The 19,239-nt window shown below is 44.3% G+C and overlaps 1 protein-coding gene across 1 annotated transcript in view; it reads right to left on the minus strand.

Annotated features, from left to right (window-relative positions):
- Nucleotides 1-1,845: 1,845 nt before the first annotated feature.
- Nucleotides 1,846-19,239, minus strand: part of SLIT3 (slit guidance ligand 3) — a 611,722-nt gene continuing 594,328 nt past the window's right edge. Inside the window, exons 33-36 of the mRNA XM_022595144.2 lie at nucleotides 8,389-8,543; nucleotides 7,459-7,744; nucleotides 6,149-6,357; nucleotides 1,846-3,801 (exon numbers count right to left, since the gene is read on the minus strand). Of these exons, the coding sequence (XP_022450852.2) occupies nucleotides 3,566-3,801; nucleotides 6,149-6,357; nucleotides 7,459-7,744; nucleotides 8,389-8,543 (886 nt within the window). The 3' untranslated portion in view covers nucleotides 1,846-3,565. The remainder of the gene's footprint in view (nucleotides 3,802-6,148; nucleotides 6,358-7,458; nucleotides 7,745-8,388; nucleotides 8,544-19,239) is intronic.

The raw sequence follows: 19,239 nt of genomic DNA on the forward strand, positions 1-19,239 counted from the left end.
TCTCACTAACCATTTTGGGGTCCCTTGGTTGAGTCAAGAGGGACACTCCCTTCCCCTTTCCCTGAACCCTGCTCAGGAGGGGAACACAGCCTGAGCCCCTTCTTCTGCTCACGCACAGGCGTTGAACCATCATGTGTGCAAGTTAACCAGCTGAACTCTTTCTGTCCCATGGGACTTCCTGCTTCTAGAATTTGGATGCTCAGGAGAGATTTCATCTCCAGTTGTTAGAGAAACTTCATTTTGGGGAGGATTTTCTTAATGGTTCTGAATTTGGCATTTCATAAATTCAGGGCTACGAAAATTGAGGGGAAGGCTGAAAATCACCCCCAAGCCACACTGAGAGAAAGAACCCTGCCCTTTGGCTGTCTTGGCCGACTGTGGCTGGATTCGGGGTTGGGCCCAGGGGTGGCTAGCAGAGAAAGGCCTCAGATTCTTTGGGGAGGCAGAGGGAAAGCTGTCAGCTTGGTGAGTCCTCCCAGAAAGTCAGGGACCCTGGGTGGGGCTCTCAAGATGGCAGGCTGAGTGGGCTTTGTGCTGGGTGGGGAGAGCTAGCTAGGAGTGCTGGTGGTAGAAGAAGGCTCAGGACCACCTGCTTATGTGAGGAGGGCTGGTAGGGCCTGGGGGATGGGAGGGGTATTGGGCAGATCCCATGACACCCCTTCCAGGGGTGAGCTTCTGAGCTACCACAAATACTTTGTGACCCATCCGGAAATCAGCATTGTCTAGCCTCAACAAACTGAAGTCAGCAACCAGGGAAGCCCCAAGGCTATTTTGGGTGGCAAAGCCCTATCTGTTCTTCCAGGCCTTTCTCTACTTTGCCACCCGTTCTCTTCAGAGCTTGTTCTGCTATTCCCCCACTCAAAAACCCCTGCTGGGGCCCTGTGGTCCAGCCTGCCACACACGGCTCTCTGTGGTCGAACCCCTGCTTCATGTCTACCTCATTTATCCCTGCTCCCCAGTGTGCATCCACACTCCTGCCACCCCAGACCTCTGACTGCTCCCCAAACATGCCAGGTCTTTTCATATTCCCTTGCTTTTTAATAGGGCATTCATGGAAAGTTCAACTCCCTTTCCTGTGCCCAGGCAAAGTCCTATTCATCTTTGAAGACCCAAGATAGGAAATTCCTTACTCTGGACAGCTACTTCCATATAATAAAACAATTGTCTATTTCCATGATTGTTTCTGCCTCAGACTGTAGGATCCTTAGAGGTGGGACCTCTTTCCTTCCCATGAGGAGCAAGTCCTGGAGTTAGACAGGGTGGGCCCAGATCCCGGCTCTGTAATTTATTAGGCATCTGCTCTTGTGCACGTTAACTTCTCCATGCCTCAATTTACTGAACTGTAAAATGGGTTAGCAATGTCTTTACTACAGGGTTGTTTTGAGAATTAAGTGAATATATATTATATATTAATATATATAAATTAGAATGGTACCTAATGTATAATGTAGTAAGTACTAAGTCAATCAGCCATTAATACAGTCATCATAAGGTACAGTAAGTACCTAGAACGTGATGTATATGTATAGTACATATAATTTATATATTTTACAGTAAATTCCTCTCTTATCCCTCCCTCTCTCTTCCTCCCTCTCTTTTTGTTGTTTCTCTCTCCTTCCCCCTTCCTTCCCTGTTTTCCCTCCTTCCTTCCTCCCTCCCTTCCTTCTCTTTTCTCCCTCCATCCCTCCCTCCTTCCTTCCTCCCTTCCTTCCCTCCCTCCCTCCTTGCCTTCCTATCTGCCACTTGCCTTTTGTTCCTCCGTCTTCTTTTCTTTCTCCCTTCTTGATTCTTTGAGTCTTTGGCTCGCCATCAGTCCTCAGAGAACCACTGGGCTCCTCTGGGGATGCTCAGAGCTGGATGGTCACTGGGCCCTACACTCTCCTCCCTGACTCTTCTGCAGGGGAGGCTCCTGGGGGAGGGAGCAATGGGTGCAAGACAGGGGTCAGTGTGAGCTGCTGAGCCCCTGGAGCATCTGCCCTAGCCTGACTGGGGTGGAAAGGGGCAGACGAGGGTGGGAAAGAGGCAGGGGCAAGTCCCCTTCAGGAGGGCTGGCAGTTCCTGGAGTGGAGTCCGGGCTAGACAGGCTGCCCTGGCTCACACCCCCTGATACGTAAGTCCCCCAGTCTAGAATCTTCCTGGATACCAAGGAGGTAGAACAAGGAATGAACAAGGCAGAATGAGAGCAGGAAAAATAGCAGAAAAAACCATTTCCTTTTCTGGTAGGGGTTCTCTGATGAACTTAAACTGCCCGCATCTCCTGTGTTTATGCTGTTCTGGAGAAGGAATCTAGAGTTTTGAGTCTAGGCTCTAGGCTTGGCTCATTCACTTATCAGAGATGTGACGTAAGGAGAGTTACAGGGCTGGAGCGAGGCCTCAATTTCCTTATCTATGAAATGGGGTTATATTGCTTCCTTTCGCCGGGGGCAGGGGTCGCATGGAGAGAATAAGGTGCAGTGTGGATATGCACGGAAAAGTGGTACAGACGGGCAAGGGGTCTTCGTCATCATGACGGAGGCCTGGAGGTTTAGGTGTCAGAGGCCTAGCTACCCGATGGCAGGAGCCTCCCAGAACTTGCCAGTGAGCCGGGCTGCCTGCTCTCCTAGTGTCGCCTCCCAGTACGAGGTTGGCTGAGGGAGGAGAGTGGTTCAGAACTTCCAGTGGAAGGGCCAGTGCTGGGGCTTGAGGAGATGGGTGACCCCTGCGTTCCTGGAGGAGCAGCAGGGGGACCGCCTTCCTGGGGAGGGGGAGGAGAAGGGCAGCTGTTTTCAGATTTGGCAAAACAGGCTCAGATGAAGCCTGTGGCAGAGTTCAGACAGTCCTGTAATGGAATCAACGGCAGCCAGGATGGGGAGGGGGTTTGCAGTGGGCTCAGACCCTGCAGGGGCCTGGAGCACATGGGCGGCGGCCGATGCTTTGGGTCCCAGGGAGAGTCAGTCAGAGGCCAGTGCTCAGCGGCTTTTCCTGGAAGAACTGGGTATCCTGGGCTTCGGCAACCAGGACTGAAAAGCTGGGTGCTTGTAGGGAAGGAAAAGTCATTAAAAATCGGAAGAAACAAAGAAAAACCTTTTCCTTTGCTCTTTTCCTCTTCTCGCTCTGTTTCCTGAGCTCAGTAAGCAGGTTCTGGTTTCTGCCGACCTAATGACGACAGTGTTTCCTAGACGTATAAACCTCCTCCTTCCTTCTCAGACAGGCTATCACTTCTTTATGCTCATCCTTTCATTTTAAAACATTTTTATTAGCCTTTTTTCTTAAAACTTTTAACAGCTGTTTATAAAAACACGACAAATACACAACACAGAACAAAAAGGTCGGTAAAAATAACTCACTATATGGTACATATACTCAGATGGTGTGATATATTTATATAATAAGAGATGAAAATAGTCACTTTCCATAATAAAAATAAGTTCTATTTTTTGTTTATTTTACAATATACTTAATATTCTCTTCTTTTGCTTCCTTTCCAGCTTCTACTGCTTCACTGCGAATCTCGTGGGGGGGCTCCCACGTGGCCGTCCCCACCCACCCGGCTGGAGTCCGGGAGGCGGAAGGGCTGCGGGGGGCCTTAGGAACACGGGCGGCAGCCGCACTCTAAATGTCTCTCCACCTCTTCCACGAACGAGGAGCCGTCTGTGCACTGGAACACGTATTTCCGCCGCTTGCTGCGGGTGGGCTGGCAGCACTGGGGACCGCAGCCCCCATGACATTCCATTAAGGGCACCTTGGAGGCCGTGGCACACGAGGCATAACCTTTCTGGCGGCGGATCACCTCTCGGACTACCCCCCCCAGGCATGGAGTCTCTGCAGAGGGCGGAAGAGGTAAGGGCAGGGCATTGGGGCTGGAGATGGCTGTCCGGGGTAGGCTGCTCTGAGACACTTGTGGGCCGAAGCCCGTGCGTACTTACTCATTCACTCATCCATCCGTCTCCCTGCCCACCCTCCCATAACCCATCTCACTCTTCCACAAATACTAAGTGCCTTTCTGTGCCAGCCTCTATACTAGGTTTAAAACTAAGCCCTGAGGATAGCAGGGTGACAAGAGCAGGCTTGGTCCTTTCCCTCAAGGAACTTACTTAAAGATCAAACTAGATGTGGCAGATTGGGGGACTGAGGGCTAAATCCCATCCCAGACCTATGTTGCTTGTGCCACAGACGCTTAGAAACCAAATTAAATGCCAACATTAAAAAAAGAAAAAAACCCACAATGCCAGGAGATTGCATCTGAACATTGGGATATCTGGTTTCTTTGAAAACCAGGGGCTCTGGCAAAGCTGAGTCCGCATCTCTACGTGGCAATGATAGGCTGAAGCCGTGGGCTTTAGATGGGGCAGGAGATCTCCAGTTTGCCCCAGTCCCCACCACTCTCAGTAGCCTGTCTCCGCTGGTGTAGAGTCTAGACACTAATTACAGTGTCATTTAAATAAATAAATACATTTGTAATGATAAACTGAGGTGCATGCTACGAAGAAACGGGATGTGTTTATACAAAATACATGGCAAAGGAGCCTGACTAGCCCAGGGGCCAGGGATTGTCTCTGGGAAGTGATGCTGGAGTTGAGATCTGAAAGAGGAACAGTGGTCAGTGAGCCAAAGAGTCTGGGGGCGGGGTGTGTGTGTGTGTGCGCGCGTGCGAGATTTTCCACAAGTTGTAGAAATGAGGGGAGGGGAGGGGACCCCTGGATCTGCTTAATCCTCTGGTCCCTGACCCAACTCTTCACCTTGACCCCACTACTGTCCTCAGTACATTGGGAAAGCATCTGGAGCAAGGCACTGAGAGAGAGTAATGGATTCAGGACTGGGATCCTCGGCCACACAGCCTTGGATCCCTGAGCCTCAGTTTCCTTGTCCGGAAAATGGTGACACATGTCCTGGTTCTTCCTGCTTTTTCAGGGGCTGTTATGAGCATCACAGGGATTGTGAATGCAAAAGGGCTTTATGCAGTTTAAAGTTTTAGGTGGTTAATGTGATGTGATGTGCATTTTGTTAAGCTTGATATAGGTTTTTAAAATTATGTGATTGTTAACGGGATCAAAAGAAGCCTAATGACAATAGGTGTGTGTGATGTGTGGGGCAGGGAGAACGCACACTCGGCAGCATGTTAACAGTTGGGCTGTCCAGTTGAAGGGGATGGGAACGCTGTTTATATTCTGGCAATTTTTCTGTTAGATCTGAGATTATTTCAGAATACATTATTTACCAAATTGGTTAAGAATGGTATTTCAACAAGGTATAAAATGTGAAAGAGTCCTCTAGTGACAGGAGGTGGCCTGCCCAGGATTCTGGTGGCAGGAAGGAAGACGAAGACTTCTCAGTTTCCATGCAGGAGAAAAACCTCCAAGGTGAGACAGAACCATTTCAGCTGGAATATAATTTAATTTCAATTTTCCTTTTTTGCACTTACCTCCAAATTAATACACTAAAGGGGTCACTAAGAGAGGTGAGTGATTGATTTGATGTTTTTGAAATGGGATCAGACCAAGGAACTGTCTTTTGTTGACCCAATAATGGCATGAGGTTTGGGAGGAGACTGCAGAGCCACGTCTGAAATGTTAATGTGATTAAGAACCAGCGAGGGCTCTTGTTAAAGCAGGTTCTCATTCAGAAGGTCTGGGCTGGGACTGAGCGTCTATATTTCTAATAAGCTCCCAGGTGAGTCAGTGGTGCTGGTCAGAGGGCCACTCTGGCAGCTCCAGGGCCGGCAATTAGAAAAGGAGGGGAGGGGAGAGGAGAGAAAGAACAACCCAGACTGCTCACACAGTCCTGGCGGTTTGCAACCTCCAGAGACCCCAGCTGGAACTATCCAGCTAAGCCGTTTCTGAATGCTTGACCCACGGGAACCGTGTGGGATGGAGCATGTTTAGTGTGGTTTTGAACTGCTATGTGTTGGGGCTAATTTGTTATACAGCAATGGATAAAACTGATACAGGAAGTTATGGTGTTGCCCCCCCCCCATATTCAACATGACGGAATTTGAGGCTCAGAAAGTAACTTAATGAAGGTCATGCAGCCTCTAAGTGGCTCAGCCAGAACTGGAACTTAGGTCATCTGAATGTGGAGTCCAAGTCTGACCCCCGCATCCTTCCCGGGCACCATCGTTTCTCCCCACCACCCCCCCCCCCCGCCACACCGATGCGCACAGTGGACCCACCTTGTTCGCAGTGTTCCCCACTAAAGCCGGGCTGGCACAGGCAGTAGGGCTCCCCTTGATCTGAGACGTGGCATTGCCCGTGGTGACACTTGAAGGCTGAACAGGCATTGGCAGAGTCATTCTTGTGGTCACACAAGGCCCCTCTGTAGCCCTCGGCGCACTTGCACACATATGAGGTCCCAGTTGCCACGCATCTCCCCTGGCTGCAGCTGGGGGCAGAGGCGAGGATGAGAGGGGAACCAGGCAGTCAGTGCAGCTGGAGGCTTCCTTTGTCCACCCCAGCCCGGACCAAGGGACACGGAGCTGTGGGACCTTAGGCCTTCTCCGCCCCATGGTCCACCCTCCAGCAGCCCAGTGGCTGAGCATCAGTCAGCTGGAGGCTGTGAGCATCGCCCAATGACACTGACAGCTGTGAGCCTGATACGGCTGGCTGTTGTACCCACAGACGTCAGAACCCATGCAGTCTTCTGCCATCTTAATTGATAACATGATTACTGTCTCTACCACCAGCTACCACTTGCTCTGTGCCAGGCATTGGGGTAAGTGCTTTACACCTAGCATCAGTCTTATTTTCTACAATCCCTTCTCCTCTGCTGTCCTGTGCAGTAGAGTCTTATCCACATCTCATAGATGGAGAAACTGATGCCACAGCCTGGATTCTTAATTGTGCTGCAGCATTCTCTGTACTGGGATGACATTCAGAGGCAGGGTTCATTGTAGACATATTCGTTACAGAGTCAGACGCATTCACGCACACACCAGAGCTACCCAGGAAACTCAACCCCTTTATAGCATCCTTCACTCCTGATCCACAATATCACGTCCCAGCTTGTTCAGCCAAGCAAACTACTAGACATGGCTCTGGTGTTATCTCTGGCCGATTCAGATTTCTGAACACTGAGGATGCTGGGTCTCCTATTTTTAGCACAAGGCCTGACACATAGTAGGCCCTCAGTAAATATTTTGATGCATAATGAATGTCAGAGCCATGAAATGATTCAGCTGTGCGTGGTTATACACCCCTGGTGCCCTCCTAGGGTACCACTGAGTGGGGAGTCGAGTCGGGCCGAAATGCACCCACTTGCCAAGGTGCATGCACACGGGTGCCCCTTTCGACTTCTGAAGGCCACTTGACAAGTGTTTTTCAGCTAGGCTCTGGCACACTGATGTCTCCTTTGAACAAGACCTGCTGTTTGGAGGTGTTAAGCCCCTGACCTTCTAAGCAGCCTCTGTCTACAGTCTGACTGCAGTCCCTCCAGCTTCCATCAGTGCCCACTTCCCGGGCGGGGCAGAGGGGGAGGGACACTGACCTGTGGCCGAGGCAGGGGTCGCGGGCCTCCTGGTCGCACAGCAGGCCGGTCCAGCCTGGGTGGCACTCGCACACCACGCTGTCCTTCTCCACGGCACGGCACAGGCCGTGCCTGCACACGCTGCAGGACTTGCAGCCCGGCGAGACGCCCAGGGCCTGCGGCGGGAGGGCCTTGAAGTCCTGCAGCTCGTTGTTGATGCGCACCTCATGGATGCAGCCGTGGAAGCCGCCCAGCGGCCGGTCCACGCCCTGGCGCAAGGCCGAGAGGCCCGTGGAGGTGGGGATGCCTGCGGAAGGGACACCAGGACAGCGACCTGAAGATACTCCCCTGCCCACCCTGCTCGCCTGAATTCCAGCCCTTGGAGGTGGACTCCTTGGGAGAAGTCTTGGGAACCTCCATGTTGAATAAGCTGCTCTGATGCCTTTTTGTTTTTTGGCACATAACCCTTTGAGAACTACTGGCCCAAGGCTGGGTTTCAGGCCCATGCTCTGCCAGACTGGTGGCTCCTTCTCTCTTTGGCCTTTGAATGACCTTAATGGCAAACATACTCCTCTACATACATCAGCTGAGACTCACAGCATCTGAGGGGGTGGCAGGGCAGAGGGAAGCCCCTGTATCTGAAGGGGCCCCCTGTGTCCATCTCCTTCCTCCCCATTCCATCTTCACCTTCCACCATCCTCCCTAAAAATCATGTAGTTTCTCAGAAGGAACCCTGCTCTCTTTCCTTTCCTCTTCTCTTTCCCCATGATCTGGCTAACTATTCACATTTTAGGGAGCAGCTTGGTTGTCACTTCCTCCAGGGAGCCTTCATTGATTAGCTTTGGCAGTGGGTGCTGAGAGCAGCGAGCCTCACCAGTTGGCCTGGTGGTGGGTGCCCGAGCACAGGGGGCAGGTGGGAGGTGTTTGGAGTGGGAGGGGATGGGGCTTTACCTCCAAGGTAGAGGGGGCTGTTGATGCCCACTGTTGGCTGCTTCTGGAGCTTCCCCAGGCTTTTAGGGGCTCCTTTGTCCACCACCAGGTTCAGGGTCTGGTTTAGCATCACCAGCTCCACACTGTGAAACTGCCCGTCATTCACGGTCTCCACGCTGGGCAGGAGAGAAATGGGAGAGACAGAGGATTTGCTGAGTGCCTTCCACAGCCTGCACTGGGCTGTGAACTTGACTAGTATTCCTTGCATTTTGTTTTGTTTTTTATTTGGAAATAATTTCAAACAATATAAGATACTGTGGGTTCAGTTCCAGACCACCTGATGAAGCAAGTCACATGAATTTTCTGGTTTCCCAGTGCACATAAAAGTTATGTTTATACTACAGTGTACTCTATTAAGGGTGCAATAGCATTTTGTCTAAAAAACAATTTACATACCTTAAATTAAAAATACATTATTGCTAAAAAATGCTGACTGTCACCTGAGCCTTCAGGGAGGCATACTCTTTCTGCAATAATAACATCAAAGATCACTGATCACAGATCACCATAATAAATACTGTAAAAGGTTGAAATATTATGAGAATTATCAAAACATGACACACAGACATGAAGTGAGCAAATGCTGTTGGAAAAATGGCACCAACAGACTTGACACAGAGTTGCCACAAACCTTCAGTTTGTAAATAATACAGTATCTGTGAAGCACAATATAGCAAAGTGCAGTAAAACGAAGTATGCCTCTAAGGGTATGGAATCAGCTGTCAAAAACCTCCCAACAAACAGAAGTCTAGGACTGGATGGGTTCACTGGTGAATTCTACAAAACATTTAAAGAAGGCTTAATAACAATCCTTCTCAAACTCTTACAAAAAATAGGAAGGAACACTTCCAAACTCATTTTACAAGGTCAGCATCACCTTGATACTGAAACCAGACAAGAATGCCACAAGAAAATTACAGACCAATATCTCTGATGAACGTAGATGCAAAAATTCTTAATAAAATATTAGCAAACCTAATTCAATAATACATTAAAAAGGTTATATACCATGATTAAGTGGGGTGTATTCCAGGGATGCAAGAGTGGCTCAAAATCACAAATTCAATCAGTGTGATACACCAAATTAACAAAATAAAGGAGCAAAATCATGTGATCATCTCAATAAATGCAGAAAAAGCATTTGACAAAATTCAACATCCATTTATGATGAAAACTCTTAACAATATAGGTATAGAAGAAACTCAACCAAATAAAGGCCATATATAACAAGCCCACAGCTAACATTATATTCAGTGGTGAAAACTGAAAGCTTTTCTTTCAAAATCAGAAACAAGACAAGGATGCCCACTCTTGCCATTTATATTCAACAAAGTATTGGAAGTCCCAGCCTGAGCAATTAGGAAAGAAAAAAAAAAAAAGGCATACACATTGGAAAGTAAGAAGTAGAACTGTCACTATTTGCAGATGACATGATGTTATATATAGAAAAACCTAAAGTTTCCACTAAAAAACTGTTGGAACTAACAAATTCAGTAAAGTTGCTAGACACAAAATTAATATATAAAAATCAGTTGCATTACCCCTCTTACACCAATGGACAGATGATCCAGCCAGAAAATCAATAAGGAAACACAGGCAGAAGAACTAATAAGTGAGCTGGAGGACAGAATGGGGGAAATAACTGCCAAGGAGCAGAATAAAGAAAAAAGAATGAAAAGAATTGAAGACAATCTCAGAGACCTCTGGGACAACACTAAATGCACCAACATTCGAATATAGGGGTCCCAGAAGACAGAGAGAAAAAGAAAGGGGTCTGAGAAAATATTTGAAGAGATTATAGTTGAAAACTTCCCTAACATGGGAAAGGAAATAGTCACCTAAGTCCAAGAAGCACAGAGAGTCCCATACAGGATAAACCCTAGGAAAAACACACCAAGACACACATTAATCAAACTAACAAAAATTAAATTCAAAGAAAAAATATTAAAAGCAGCAAGGGAAAAACAAAAAATAACATACAAAGGAATCCCCATAAGGTTATCAGCTGATTTTTCAGCAGAAACTCTGAAGGCCAGAAGGCAGTGGCAGGATATACTTAAAGTGATGAAAGAGAAAAACCTACAACCAAGATTACGCTACCCAGCCAGGATCGCATTCAGATTTGATGAAAAAATCAAAAGCTTTTCAGACAAGCAAAAGCTAAAAGAATTCACCACCAAACCAGCTTTACAACAAATGCTAAAGAAACTCCTCTAGGCAGGAAACACAAGAGAAGAAAAAGACCCACAAAAACAAACCCCAAACAATTAAGAAAATTGTAATAGGAACATATATGTCAATAATAACCTCGAATGTGAATGGATTAAATGCCCTAACCTAAAGACAAAGACTGGCTGAATGGATACAAAAAGAAGACCCATGTATATGCTGTCTACAAGAGACCCACTTCAGACCTAGGGACACATACAGATTGAAAGTGAAGGGATGGAAAAAGATATTCGATGCAAAAGGAAATCAAAAGAACCCTGGAGTAGCAATACTTGTATCAGATAAAACAGACTTTAAAATAAAGACTCTTATAAGAGATAATGAGGGATGCCACACAATGATCAAAGGATTAATCCAAGAAGAAATAACAATAATAAGTGTTTACGCACCCAACATAGGAGCACCTCAATATATAAGGCAAATGCTAAGAGCTATAAAAGGGGAAATCAACAGAAACACAATTATAGTGGGGGACGTTAACACCTCACACCAATGGACAGATCATCCAGACAGAAAATTAATAAGGAAACACAAGCTTTAAGTGACACAACAGACCACATAGATTTAATTGATATTTATAGAACATTCCACCCAAAAGTGGCAGAATACACTTTCTTCTCAAGTGCACACAGAACATTCTCCAGGATAGATCACATCTTGGGTCACAAATCAAGCCTCGAAAAATTTAAGAAAATTGAAATTGTTTCAAGCATCTTTTCTGACCACAATGCTATGAGATTGGAAATCAATTACAGGAAAAGAACTGTGGAAAACACAAATACATGGAGGCCAAACAGTGCACTACTAAATAACCAAGAGATCACTGAAGAAATCAAAGAAGGAATAAGAAAATACATAGAAACAAATGACAATGAAAACATGACTACCCAAAACCTATGGCACTCAGCAAAAGCAGTTCTAACAGGGAAGTTTATAGCAATTCAATCTCACCTCAAGAAACAAGAAACATCTCAAACAATCTAAACCTACACTTAAAACAACTAGAGAAAGAAGAACAAAGAAAACCCAGAGTGAGTAGAAGGAAAGAAATCATAAGGATCACAGCAGAAATAAATGAAATAGAAACAAAGAAAACAATAGGAAAGATCAATAAAACTAAAAGCTGGTTGTATGAGAAGATAAAGAAAATTGATAAACCCTTAGCCAGACTCATCAAGAAAAAAAGGGAGAGGATGCAAATCAATATAGATATGAAAAAGGAGAAATCACAACTGACACTGCAGAAATACAAAGGGTTATAAGAGACTACTACAAACAACTATATGCCAATATAATGGACAACCACGAAGAAATGGACAAATTCTTGGAAAGGTACAATTTTCCAAGACTGAACCAGGAAGAATTAGAAAATATAAACAGACCTATCACAAGTAATGAAATTGAAACCATAATTAAAAATCTTCCAACAAACAAATGTCTCGGGCCAGATTGCTTCACAGGCAAATTCTATCAAACATTTAGAGAAGAGCTAACACCGATCCTTCTCAAACTCTTCCAAAAAATTGCAGAATGTGAAACACTCCCAAATTCATTCTATGAAGCCACCATCACCGTGATACCAAAGCCAGAAAAAGATATCACCAAAAAAGAAAATTATAGACCAATATCACTAATGAACAGAGATGCAAAAATCCTTAACAAAATATTAGCAAACAGAATCCAACAACACATTAAAAGGATCATACACCACGATCAAGTGGGATTTATCCCAGGGATGCAAGGATTCTTCAATATATGCAAATCAATCAATGTGACACACAATATTAACAAATTGAAGAAGAAAAACCATACAATCATCTCAATAGATGCAGAAAAAGCTTTTGACAAGATTCAACACCCATTTATGATAAAAAAAAACCCTCCAGAAAGTGGGCATAGAACCTACTCAACATAATAAAGGTCATATATGACAAAGCCACAGCAAGCATCATACTCAATGGTGAAAAACTGAAAGCATTTTCCTCTAAGATCAGGAACCAGACAAGGATGTCCACTCTCACCACTCTTATTCAACATAGTTTTGGAAGTCCTAGCCATGGCAATCAGAGAAGAAAAATAAATAAAAGGAATATAATTGGAAAAGAAGAAGTAAAACTCTCACTGTTTGCAGATGACATGATACTATACACAGAGAATCCTAAAGATGCCACCAGAAAACTACTAGAACTAATCAATGAATTTGCTAAGGTTGCAGGATACAAAATTAATGCACAGAAATCTCTGGCATTCCTATACACCAACAACGAAAAATCAGAAAGAGAAATTAAGTAAACACTCCGATTTACCATTGCAACAAAAAGAATAAAATACCTAAGAATAAACCTGCCTAAGGAGGTGAAAGACTTGTACTCAGAAAATTATAAAATACTGATGAAAGAAATCAAAGATGACATGAACAGATGGAGAAATATACCATGTTCTTGGATTGGAAGAAGCAGTACTGTGAAAATGACTATACTACCAAAGCAATCTACAGATTCAATGCAATCCCTATCAAACTACCAATGGCACTCTTCACAGAGTTAGAACAAAAAATTTTACAATTCGTATGGAAGCACAGTAGACCCCAAATAGCCAAAGCAATCTTGAGAAAGAAAAACAGAGTCGGAGGAATCAGGCTCCCCGACTTCAAACTATACCACAAAGCTACAGTAATCAAGACAGTGTGGTACTGGCACAAAATCAGAAATATAGATCAATGGTACAGGATAGAATGCCCAGAGATAAACCCACATACATATGGTCACCTAATTTATGACAAAGGAGGCAAGAACATACAATGGAGAAAAGACAGCCTCTTCTGTAAGTGGTGCTGGGAAAACTGGACAGTTACATGTAAAAGAATGAAACTAGAACCCTCCCTAACATCATACGCAAAAATAAACTCAAAATGGATTAAAGACCTAAATGTAAGACCAGACACTATAAAACTCTTAGAGGAAAACATAGGAAGAATACACTTTGACATAAACCACAGCAAGATTTTTTTGACCCACCTTCTAGAGTAACGGAAATAAAAACAACAACAAAAAAAGTGACTTAATTAAACTTAAAAGCTTTTGCACAGCAAAGGAAACCATAAGCAAGACAAAAAGACAACCCTCAGGGGCTTCCCCGGTGGCGCAGTGGTTGAGAGTCCGCCTGCCGATGCAGGGGACGCGGGTTCGTGCCCCGGTCCGGGAGGATCCCACATGCCGCGGAGCGGCTGGGCCCGTGAGCCATGGCCGCTGAGCCTGCGCGTCCGGAGCCTGTGCTCCGCGACGGGAGAGGCCACAGCAGTGAGAGGCCCGCGTACAGCAAAAAAAAAAAAAAAAAAAAGACAACCCTCAGAATGGGAGAAAATATTTGCAAATGAAACAACAGAAAAAGGATTAATCTCCAAAATATACAAAAAACTCATGGAGCTCAATTTCAAAAAACAAACAATCCAGTTAAAAAATGGGCAGAAAACCTAAAGAGACATTTCACCAAGGAAGACATACAGATGGCCAAAAGGCACATGAATAGATGTTCAACATCACTAGTTATTAGAGAAATGCAAATCAAAACTACAGTGAAGTATCACCTCACGCTGGTCAGAATGGCCATTTTCAAAAAATCTACAAATAAATTCTGGAAAGGGTGTGGTGAAAAGGGCACACTCCTGCACTGTTGGTGGGAATATAAATTGATACGACCACTATGGAATACAATACAGAGGCTCCGTAAAAAACTAAAAATAGAACTACTAAATGACCCAGTAATCCCACTGCTGGGCATATACCCTGAGAAAACCATAATTCAAAAAGTCATGTACCACAATGTTCATTGCAGCACTGTTTACAATTGTCAGGACATGGAGCCAACCTAAATGTCCATTGACAGATGAATGGATAAAGAAGATGTGGCACATATATATGATGGAATATTACTGAGCCTTAAAAAGTTACGAAATTGAGTTATTTGTAGTGAGGTGGATGGACCTAGAGTCTGTCATACAGAGTGAAGTAAGTCAGAAAGAGAAAAATACTGTATGCTAATGCATATATATGGAATCTAAAAAAAAAATACTGTATGCTAATGCATATATATGGAATCTAAAAAAAAAAAGTACTGATGAACCTAGTAGCAGGGCAGGAATAAAGATGTAGACATAGAGAATGGACTTGAGGAAACGGGTGGGAGGAGGAAGTGAGAGTAGCATTGACATATGTACACTACCGAATGTAAAATAGTTAGTGGGAAGCAGCAGCATAGCACAGGGAGATCAGCTCAGTGCTTTGCGATGACCTAGAGGGGTGAGAGGGAGACTCAAGAGGGAGGGGATACAGGTACATATGTGTGCATATGTCTGTTTCACTTTGGTGTACAACAGAAACTAACAGTATTGTGAAGCAATTATACTCCAATAAAGACCTATGAAAAAAAAAAGAATGGATCACTGAAGAAATCAAAAAATACCTAGAGACAACAGAAAAGAAAAGCACTATGATCCCAAACCTATGGAATGCAACAAACCTATGGAATGCAGTTCTAAGAGGGAAGTTTATAGCGATACAGGTTTACCTCAGAAAACAAGAAATATCTCAAACAACCTAACCTTACACCTAAAGCAACTAGAGAAAGAACAAACAAAGCCAAAGTTAGTAGAAGGAAAGAAATCATAAAGATCAGAGGAGAAATAAATGAAACAGACAATAAGAATAGAAAAGATCAATGAAACTAAAAGCTGGTTCTTTGAAAAGAAAAACAAAATTGATAAACCTTCAGCAAGACTCATCAAGTAAAAAAGGGAGAGGGCCCAAATCAAACTCAGAAATGGGGGCTTCCCAGGTGGCGCAGTGGTTAAGAATCCGCATGCCAGGCTTCCCTGGTGGCGCAGTGGTTAAGAATCCACCTGCCAATACAAGGGACCTGGGTTCGAGTCCTGACCCAGGAAGATCCCACATGCTGTGGAGCAACTAAGCCTGTGCGCCACAACTACTGAGCCTGAGCTCTAGAGCCCGCAAGCCACAACTACTGAGCCCACGTGCCACAACTACTGAAACCCACGTACCTAGAGCCTGTGCTCCGCAACAAGAGAAGCTACTGCAATGAGAAGCCCGTGCACCGCAACGAAGAGTAGCCCCCCGCTTGCCACAATTAGAGAAAGCCCATACACAACAACAAAGACCCAATGCAGCCAAAAATAAATAAGTTTAAAATAAAAAAGAATCCACCTGCCAATGAAGGGGATATGGGTTTGAGCCCTGGTCCAGGAAGATCCCACATGCCACGGAGCAACTAAGCCCATGCGCCACAACTACTGAGCCTGCCTGCCACAACTATTGAAGCCTGTGTGCCTAGAGCCCGTGCTCTGCAACAATAGAAGACACTGCAGTGAGAAACCCACGTGCTGCAACGAAGAGTAGCTCCTGCTCACCACAACTAGAGAAAGCTCATGTGCAGCAACGAGGACCCAACGCAGCCAAAAATAAATAAATTTATATTTAAAAAAATCAAAAATGAAAAAGAAGTTACAACTGACATTGCACAAATACAAAGCACCGTAAGAGACTACTGCAGGCAACTATATGCCAATAAAATGGACAACCTGGAACAAATGTAGAAATTCTTAGAAAGGTACAATCTCCCAAGATTGAACCTGGAAGATATAGAAGATATGAACAGACCAATTACAAGTACTGAAATTGAATCTGTGATTTAAAAAACCCAAAAAAACAAAAGCCCAAGTCGAGACGGTTTCACAGGCAAATCCTACAAAACATTTAGAGAAGAGTTAACACCTATCTTTCTGAAACTATTCCAAAATATTGCAGAGGAAAGAACACTTCCAACCTCATTCTATGAGGCCACCATCACCCTGACACCAAAACCAGACAAATATACCACAAAAAAGAAAATTACAAACCAATATCACTGATGAACACAGATGCAAAAATCCTCAACAAAATACTAGCAAACTGAATCCAACAATACACTGAAAGTATCATACACCATGATACATGGTGGGATAAATCCCACCATGATCAAGTGGCATTTATCCCAGGGGTGCAAGGAGTTTTCAGTATCTGCAAATCGATCAGTGTGATACACCACATTAACAAACTGAAGAATAAAAACCATATGATCATCTCAGAAGATACAGAGAAAGCTTCTGAAAAAATTTAAAACCTATTTATGATAAAAGCTCTCTAGAAAGTGGGCATAGAGGAAACCTATAGGGGCCTCAACATAATAAACACCATATGTGACAAACCCACAGCTAACATCAGACTCAGTGGTGAAAGGCTGAAAGCATTTCTTCTAAGATCAGGGACAAGAATGTCCACTCTCACCACTTTTTTTCTTCTATTTCTTTTTTTTTTTGGCCACATAGCATGACACGCAGGATCTTAGTTCCCTGACCAGGGATTGAACCCACGTCCCCTGCAGTGGAAGTGTGGCGTGCTAACCACTGGACCTCCAGGGAAGTCCCTTTCACCAATTTGATTCAACATAGATAGCCACAGCAATCAGAGAAGAAAAAGAAAAGGGACCCAAATTGGAAAAGAAGTAAAACTGTCACTGTTTGCAGATGACATGATACTATACATAGAAAACCCTAAAGACACTACCAGAAATCTACTAGAGCTCATCAGTGAATTCAGTAAAGTTGCAGGATACAAAATTAATACACAGAAGTCTGTGGCATTTCTATACATTAACAGCAAATGATCATAGAGAGAAAGTAAGGGAACAATCCCATTTACCATCACATTAAAAAGAATAAAATACCTAGGAATAGGGCTTCCCTGGTGGTGCAGTCGTTGAGAGTCCACCTGCCGATGCAGGGGACACGGGTTTGTGCCCCGGTCCGGGAAGATCCCACATGCCGCGGAGCGGCTGGGCCTGTGAGCCATGGCTGCTGAGCCTGCACATCCGGAGCCTGTGCTCCGCAACAGGAGAGGCCACAACAGTGAGAGGCCTGCATACCGCAATTTCTGTCAACCAGAAAAACAAGATCCAGCCTCATCCACCAGAACACAGGCACTAGTCCCCTCCACCAGGAAGCCTACACAACTCACTGAACCAACCTTAGCCACTGGGGACAGACACCAAAAACAACGGGAACTACGAACCTGCAGCCTGCAAAAAGGAGACCCCAAACACAGTAAGATAAGCAAAATGAGAAGACAGAAAAACACACAGCAGATGAAGGAGCAAGATAAAAACCCACCAGACCTAACAAATGAAGAGGAAACGGGCAGTCCATCTGAAAAAGAATTCAGAATATTGATAGTAAAGATGATCCAAAATCTTGGAAATAGAATGGACAAAATGCAAGAAACATTTAACAAGGACCTAGAACTAAAGATGAAACAACAATGAACAACACAATACATGAAATTAAAAATACTCTAGATGGAATCAATAGCAGAATAACTGAGGCAGAAGAACGGATAAGTGACTTGGAAGATAAAATAGGGGAAATAACTACTGCAGAGCAGAATAAAGAAAAAAGAATGAAAAGAACTGAGGACAGTCTCAGAGACCTCTGGGACAACATTAAACGCACCAACATTCGAATTATAGGGGTTCCAGAAGAAGAAGAGAAAAAGAAAGGGACTGAGAAAATATTTGAAGAGATTATAGCTGAAAACTTCCCCAATATGGGAAAGGAAATAGTTAATCAAGTCCAGGAAGCACAGAGAGTCCCATACAGGATAAATCCAAGGAGAAATGCGCCAAGACACATATTAATCAAACTCTCAAAAATTAAATACAAAGAAAACATATTAAAAGCAGCAAGGGAAAAACAACAAATAACACACAAGGGTCCCCATAAGGTTAACTGCTGATCTTTCACAGAAACTGCAAGCCAGAAGGGACTGGCAGGACATATTTAAAGTGATGAAGGAGAAAAACCTGCAACCAAGATTACTCTACCCAGCAAGGATCTCATGCAGATTTGATGGAGAAATTAAAACCTTTACAGACAAGCAAAAGATGAGAGAGTTCAGCACCACCAAACCAGCCTTACAACAACTGCTAAAGGAACTTCTCTAGGCAAGAAACACAAGAGAAGGAAAAGACCTACAATAACGAACCCAAAACAATTAAGAAAATGGGAATAGGAACATACACATCAATACTTACCTTAAATGTAAATGGACTAAATGCTCCCACCAAAAGACACAGATTGGCTGAATGGATACAAAAACAAGACCCATATATTTGCTGTGTACAAGAGACCCACTTCAGACCTAGGGACACATACAGATTGTGAAAGTAAGGGGATGGAAAAAGATATTTCATGCAAATGGAAACCAAAAGAAAGCTGGAGTAACAATTCTCATATCAGACAAAATAGACTTTAAAATAAAGACTATTAGAAGAGACAAAGAAGGACACTACATAATGATCAAGGGATCGATCCAAGAAGAAGATATAACAAGTGTAAATATTTATGCACCTAACATAGGAGCACCTCAATACATAAGGCAAATACTAACAGCCATAAAAGGGGAAATCGACAGTAACACATTCATAGTAGGGGACTTGAACACCCCACTGTCACCAGTGGACAGATCATCCAAAATG

Source organism: Delphinapterus leucas, chromosome 3 (assembly GCF_059928025.1).
Source record: "Delphinapterus leucas isolate spDelLeu-1000000601 "Yukka" chromosome 3, BTC_Dleu_Yukka2, whole genome shotgun sequence".
NCBI lineage: Eukaryota > Metazoa > Chordata > Mammalia > Artiodactyla > Monodontidae > Delphinapterus > Delphinapterus leucas.